Source organism: Callithrix jacchus, chromosome 2, assembly GCF_049354715.1.
Source record: "Callithrix jacchus isolate 240 chromosome 2, calJac240_pri, whole genome shotgun sequence".
NCBI lineage: Eukaryota > Metazoa > Chordata > Mammalia > Primates > Cebidae > Callithrix > Callithrix jacchus.
The window spans coordinates 196,092,750-196,100,090 of record NC_133503.1 but is presented as its reverse complement, the minus strand read 5'-3'; the positions used below and the strand labels follow the sequence as shown (position 1 = coordinate 196,100,090).

At 40.0% G+C, this 7,341-nt stretch overlaps 1 protein-coding gene across 1 annotated transcript; it reads right to left on the bottom strand.

Annotated features, from left to right (window-relative positions):
* Positions 1-1,008: 1,008 nt before the first annotated feature.
* On the bottom strand, positions 1,009-4,025 carry TAS2R1 (taste 2 receptor member 1). The gene has a single exon (XM_002745124.7). It carries the CDS (start codon positions 3,707-3,709, stop codon positions 2,810-2,812), a length of 900 nt encoding a protein of 299 aa, XP_002745170.3. The 5' UTR covers positions 3,710-4,025; the 3' UTR covers positions 1,009-2,809.
* Positions 4,026-7,341: the final 3,316 nt, after the last annotated feature.

Sequence of the window (7,341 nt, the reverse complement as noted above, 5' to 3'; positions counted from 1 at the left end):
ACAGTTATATTCTTTTTTTTTTTTTTTTTTTGATAGAGTCTCACTCTGTCACCCAGGCTGGAGTGCAGTGATGCAATCTCAACTCACTGCAATCTCTGCCTCCCAGATTCCAGTGATTCTCCTGCCTCAGTCTCCTGAGTAGCTGGGATTACAGGTACACACCATCATGCCTGGCTAAGTTTTGAATTTTTACTAGAGACAGGATTTTGACAGGTTGGCCAGGATGGTCTCAAACTCCTGGCTTCAAGTGATCCACCCGCCTCAACCTCCCAAAGTGCTAGGATTACAGACTTGAGCCACCATGGCTGACCAACATTTATATTCTTAAAAGTCTATTTCTATCAGCACACAGATTTAGCCTTCTCAGTTACTGTTATCATCTTCAGTCAGTGGAGACTTTATAAAACCCCTGGGATTGGGGATTGAAAGAACCAATGTCAGAATAGAGAGTGGGACAGAGTAAGATAGCCCTTCTTCCCTGATTTAGAACTGCTCATTGAATCCTGATCTAAAGTGGAATGGAATAAGTCTGCTGGGTTCCATTTGGGTGAGAGTCTGCCTCCTGGTGCAGAGTCTATTTGGAAGCCACAGCCAGAAGCCACTTAACTGAGCAGTGGGTGTTGAATCTCCTTGGGAAGCCACAGGATGTAGAGGAAGTGTGGCACTACCACATCCTGCAATCAGCAGTCAGCCGGCCTCACCTATGGGCATGTGATTCCACAGCCAAGATGCCCCAGAGCCATAATGTCCAGCCCCATCTCTAAAAGTACAAGAGTGGGTACAAAAAGATGCTGCACCATGATAGAGGTCAACCCACTGCTCGATGAGGACAAAAGCAATTTGGCAAGGCTGGAGAGTGCAGATAAGCGTGGCTCCAGAGAGACAAAGGCTCAGTCTGTTTTGCTTCTAAATTTGAGCAATTAGTGTCCTACCCAATACTCATCAACTCAACAGCTAGGCAACGTTTCTGGAAGAAATATACTTCTAGGAAAGTAGACAATGAAAATGTTTTTAGAATAGTTTGTTTCATTATGAATTCTTTTTTAAAACAATTCTTGATAACAGCATACAATGCTAGTCATATGTTAATATTTATCTAATTAGGGAACATTATTGAATCAGGAATTGCTTGAAATAGAATCAGAATTTAATACCAGAAAAAAAAAAGTGAGAGTTGTGTACTGACAAATTTCTCTTTGAATGTTTGAAATTGCTCCCACTCTTTCAGGTACTCATATCACAGATTCAAGGAACAGGATATTCCCTGAACTTGAGATGTGAGAAAAATAAAAGTGACTTTTCCTTTCCCCAAATCAAAAGACATAATTACATCCAGGATACAACTGATCTTCCCACAGCTGGCTTCCGGAGTGTGTGATTAGCTACAAACCTTCCTACCTAGTGGGACTTGGGAAAATGAGATAGCAGGAAGATGGAGACTGTTATTTTGCTCCTTTGGGAATGAAGTGTGAAACCTGTGGGAAGTTGGGAGTACCCTCAGCTCTTAGTTCCCATGCCCAAGAAGATAAGTACATCCCCGAATCTTCTGAAGCAAAATCCTTCATTGGTGTATCATAACCAGGCCTGCATGGCTTGGCTTAGAGAAGCTGTATTTGGGTTCCTATTACTGGTGATTGACAAATCTAAACCTCAACCTACTTTGCATCATCACGCCTGAACTACAAGTTATAGCCAAGCTTAAGAACATTTTTTACTTTATTTACTTGTCTGGAAGTGAAACGGTTCTGAAGCTGTTTTGGAAATATACAAGTATATCTATAGCTATAATATCTCTATATCTATTTTCTATCTATCTATCTATCATCTATCTATCATCTATCATCTTAGTATTCAACATCATCAATCAAACAGAAAATGCATTTGTGACTTCAAGCAGATGGAGACACTCCCAGCTCCCCCACCTACTGATGTTGCTTTGTTGGGAGGACATGCAATGCAGGAGGAGTTCCAAATTACCATCTTTGGTTGAAAGAGTCTCAAAGTCAGGCACACAGATACAAAATGAAACATCTTTGCAAGTTATTGTCTGTTCAGAGTGCATAGCTAAGGAAAATGGAAAACAAGCATTCAGCCCTCCATTCCTCCTCCTCCTCTTCCTCCTCCATCTGTCTCCCCTTTTCTCAGTTGATTGGACCTGTCACCAAGGCATCTAAGTTCTCTGCAGGATGAAGTAGGAGAATATGCTTATAAGGATGGAGAAGGCCTGCTTGTCCTCACTTCATTTGTGATCCGTGAAGAAAAAATGACTCCATTGCCTGTGACTCCAACAAACAGAGCAGAAATAATATCCAGGTAGACCAGACATGAATAGTCAGCCCATCAAGGTCAGGATAAACCATCTAAGACCAGGCATCAGACAGACATGGACCGTACAGCATTCATGTGTCCTTCTGACATCGTAAGTTCAAACATGTGCTTTTCTTTTTCATCAGACATTTCATGTTGAAATCATTGTAGATTTGAATGCATTTTCAAGAAGGCATACAGAAAGACTCCCGAACCATTTACTCACTTTTCCCCAGTGGTAACAACTTGCAAGATGATAGTACAAAATCATAACCAGGATACTGACATTGATGTAATCCATCAACATATGTTGTGCTTTGAAAATCAGTTTAACTGTTTGAAAAAGTACCGAATCTATAAAAATACCTCAGGCTGGATAAACAGCCTGAAGGGGAGGTTTTGTATATTCATGAACAGGCTGCTTTGTCTGGCTGAGGGAGATGTCGCCTGCATGGGTAAGTGATTGAATCATGGGTTCTTTTGAACCGTTCAAAGTTCTCTCTTACTGGCAGCACTTACTGTGGAGGAGGAACTTTTTTGCATTTTGTTTCAATTTAGGATTTCCTAAAATTAAGATGAGAGAGTGTCCACAAGGGTATGTGCCAATCACAAGGATGCAGAGCATAAAGGTGAACCTTCTGATGTGAAACCTTATAGAACAGAGAAAAGCTTTCATCATGTAGTGGGAAACATAGAGGATTAGGAAGGACAGGATGGACAGCCATGCGCTGATGTGGCCACTCCTGCCAGGTACCCTGCTGCTGGCTACTGTGTTTCTCATTTGCCAGGTGTGCCTCCCCAAAGAAAAAATCAAGAGCAGAACAGCAACAAGGAAAATAAGCAGTGGCACTAAGAGCTCAGCAGCAAAAGAGAAAATCTGTGCAGCAGGTATATCTTCTATTTGAATTGTGGCATTTTGGGAGAAAAATTTCATGAGGCTGCGTGGAACAAAAAACGCTGAATATTTGCTATGGAAAACACAAATGATAGATACATATAGCAGAGACCCCAGGATCATCCACGGGACCAATCTGGATATCTTCATCTTCAGCCAGATGAAGAGTGGGTGAGGGACGCTGGAAACCTTGGTGCAGTAGAAAACGCCAAGCCATGTGGCAAACCAAAGTTCCAATTCGTTTATAAACATGATAATTATAAAACTCTCAGGATACATGATTAATTTCATCAAGAAGAGAACAACCAGATTAACGTAGAAGATAAACAACTGCAGGAAAGTTCTAGAAAGTGCCAGGCAGGAAAGAAGGATATCCACTGGAGCCATTTTTCTGTGCTTGATCAAGTCAATGCCATTCACCACCACAATAATGCCATTCATGGAAATTCCAAGAAGAAACTGCATCACTGCAAGAAGAAAGCAGAGAATGAGGTCAGACTCCAGCATTTTAGGAAGAAAAAAATTGTTGACTTAAAAATAATAAAGCTTTAGAGTTGTGGACAGGTTGGGTTATTCACGCTTTTCTTCACTTGAATCGGGACTCCTCTGGAGAACAAGACAATAAGGGCATGAGTCAGGAAGGTGGTGCACATTTGTTTATGTCACTGCTTTCTCGATTTAGTTCTGAGACAGTCAAATAAGGAAGAGATACTCTGTAACAATTTGCTTCTTATTGATGGCTTTTGCATTTTACAGTTTTACCTAGCTTTCAAAGTCATCACAGGCAAATCATGGAATCAGACACCTTCAGAGGCTGGGAGAACAGCTTCTCCATAGTAATTAGCCAAAGGTACTCAATTCTTCATCTCTACTACAAATAATTGATATTGCCTACAGGTGTGATTCTACTTAATGTCATCGTGCACTCTTTAAAAATATGTATTTTTGAAATGTTCACTTGTGTTATGACATAGCACAACCAGCAACAAAGGACTCCTGGTACGCAACGGTTGAGCAATTCAAAACTGTCTATAAGATAGTTACAGAATAAAATATGCGTAATAAGACAAAAGTATCACTAAGTATAAAGGCAGAGTAATTAGGCTTGCACATACGTGTGTGCACCAGGTCATAGTCCTGAAGGAAAGTAAGGAGCAGTGAAATGAAGACCAGCCCTCAGCACTGTTCACTCTGATAAGCATCCGCAGGATAATTCAGGGGTTAAAACTTTCTCTTACTTTTTCAAAACTATGAGTTTTATAACATGAGCTGGTTGTTGTAGGAGAACAGTAAAGATAAAATAGTACAGGATTAAATTTGTTGCTTTCACTCTAACACACTATGAAAAATTAAATTGGTATTTCTTTTTTTTTTTTTGGAGACGGAGTTTCACTCTTGTTACCCAGGCTGGAGAGCAATGGCGCGATCTCGGCTCACCGCAACCTCTGCCTCCTGGGTTCAGGCATTTCTCCTGCCTCAGCCTCCTGAGTAGCTGGGATTACAGGCACGCGCCACCATGCCCAGCTAATTTTTTTTTTTTTTTTTTTTTTGTATTTTTAGTAGAGACAGGGTTTCACCATGTTGACCAGAATGGTCTCGATCTCTTGACCTCGTGATCCACCCGCCTCGGCCTCCCAAAGTGCTGGGATTACAGGCGTGAGCCACCGCGCCCGGCCTGGTATTTCTTAATATGTATACCATGCTGCCTGTTACGCTGAAGTGAGTTTTCTCGATCTTCATACTGCTGACATTTGGGCTGGGTAATTCCTGTTGGGGCAGGGGCTGTTCTGTGCAGTGTAGAGTGTCTACCAGGTTCCTGCCCTCTACCCACTAGATGCCCTCTCCAGGCTGTAACAACCAAAATGTTTCTAGACATTGCAAAATGTCCAAAAGTGGCAGAACCACTGTGAGGAGACAAAGGTAGATGAACTATAGTTTCTATCTTCCAGGCATTTCAAGACTAAAGGCAGAGCCAGCCATATATATAATGTGATATAAAACTAAGTTAGTTCTCTTTCTCTTCAGAGACAGAGTCTTGCTTTCTCATCTAAGTTCGAGTGCAGTGGTGCAGTCACAGCTCACTGCAGCCTCAAATTCCTGGGCTCAAGTAATCCTCCTGCCTCAAGCCTCCTTAGTAGCTAGGACTATAGATATGCTCCACCACAGCTGACTGCTTTTTAAAAATTTTCATAGATATGGAGTCTTGCTATGTTGCCCAGGCTGACCTTAACCTCCTGGCCTCAAGCAATTCTCCTACCTCTACCTCTTAAGTTATTAGAATTATAATCATGAGCCACCACTCCCAGCCAAGTTAGTTATTTAGACAATTCACCACCAGAACACGAAGTGGGGACCAATTCAATAAACATTGGGAGAATTAAAGCTTCTCCATCTTAGCACTTAATCAAAATATACCTGGCAGACCTGACAATGAGGCATATGTCTTAATAAACATGTGTTACTTTGTCTAAACATGTCATAAAGAATACTTAAGAATAATCTTATTTCTAGAAAACTGGAAGGGAAATCATATTTTTAAAAATAGAAGTGAAAGTGAATCTGCAGGTTCTTTCATGGCTCTTCTCTGAATAGGACCGTCTGTGCCGTCTGGGACTCCACTTTGTTCTTCCTGACACAACTACAGTGAGGTGAGGGGAAGGAAGAGACAGGATCATCTCTAAGAAAGCACCAAAGGAAGTGTTCATGAGCAGATGCCATCAGAATAAATTCAAATCCAAGCATGCCAGGAGGATGAGCCTTGTTCTCCAACCAGTAGAAAGAAGAGGAAACAGATGATTATAGGATTTTTGTTTTTAATTCTGTTTTGTGGTATATCACACTTATTGACTTGTGTATGTTAAGCCATTCCTTCGATCCCCAGTATAAAATCCACTTGATCATGGTGGATTATCTTTTGGATATGCTGTTGAATTTGGTTAGCTAGTATTTTGTTGAGAACTTTTGCATCTATGTTTTTCAGGGATATTAATATGATGTAAGGAGGATTCCCTCTTTCACTATCTTTTGGGATAGTTTTAGTAAGACTGGTACCAATTCTTCTTTGGATGTCTAATAGAATTCAGCTGTGAACCCGTTTGGTCCTAGGCATTTTTCTTGGTAATTATTTTACTATGATTTCAATCTTGCTACTTGTTAGTGGTCTATTCAGAGTTCCTATTTCTTTCTGACTTAATCTGGGAGAATTGTATATTTCATCCACCTCCTCTAGATTTTCTAGTTTGTATGTGTAAAGGTGTTCATAGTTGCCTTGAATGATTTTTTGTATTTCTGTGGTAAGTTGTCTCACTATTATTGTTCGGCTCAAGGAATTTTTAAAAATTTCTATCTTGATTTCATTGCTGACCCAAAGATTATTCAGGAGAAGATTGTTTATTATAACGTATTTGTATAGTTTTGAGGGTTCCTTTTGGAGTTAATTTCCAGCTTTGTCTCACAGTGGTCTGAGAGTGTACTTGATATAATTTCTTCTCTTAAATTTATTGAGACTTGTTTTGTGACCCATTATATGGTCTATCTTGGAGAATGTTCCATATACTGAAGAAAAGAATACATATTCTGCAGTTGTTTGGTAGAGTGTTCTGTAAATATCTGTTAAGTACATTTGTTCTAGGGTATAGTTTAAGTCCATTTTTTCTTTGTTGACTTTGCCTTGGTGAGCTGCCTAGTGTTATTAGTGGAATATTGGAGTCCCTCATCTATCTCATGTCTTAAGTCTAGTAGTAATTGTTTTATAAATTTGGGATCTCCAGTGCTAGATGCATATATATTTAGGATTATGATATTTTCCTGTTGGACTATCCATTTTATCATTATAATGATAAATATAATGTCCCTTTTTGTCTCTTTTTTACTGTTGTTGCTTTAAAGTCTGTTTCGTCTGATCTAAGAATAGCTACTCCTGTTTGCTTTTAGTGCCCATTTGCATGGGATATCTTTTTCCACCCCTTTACCTTAAGTGAGTTCTTACATGTTGGCTGAGTCTTTTGAAGACAGCAGATACTTAATGGGTGGATTTTTATCCATTCTGCCATTCTGTATTTTTTAAGTGGAGCTTTGAGGCCATTTATATTCAATGGTAGTATCGAGATGTGAGGTACTTTCTATTTGCATGCTAGCTG

Bases quoted from the DNA above. Each gene is read 5' to 3' on its own strand.
- TAS2R1 (XM_002745124.7), bottom strand. From the start codon at position 3,709: ATGCTGGAGTCTGACCTCATTCTCTGCTTTCTTCTTGCAGTGATGCAG.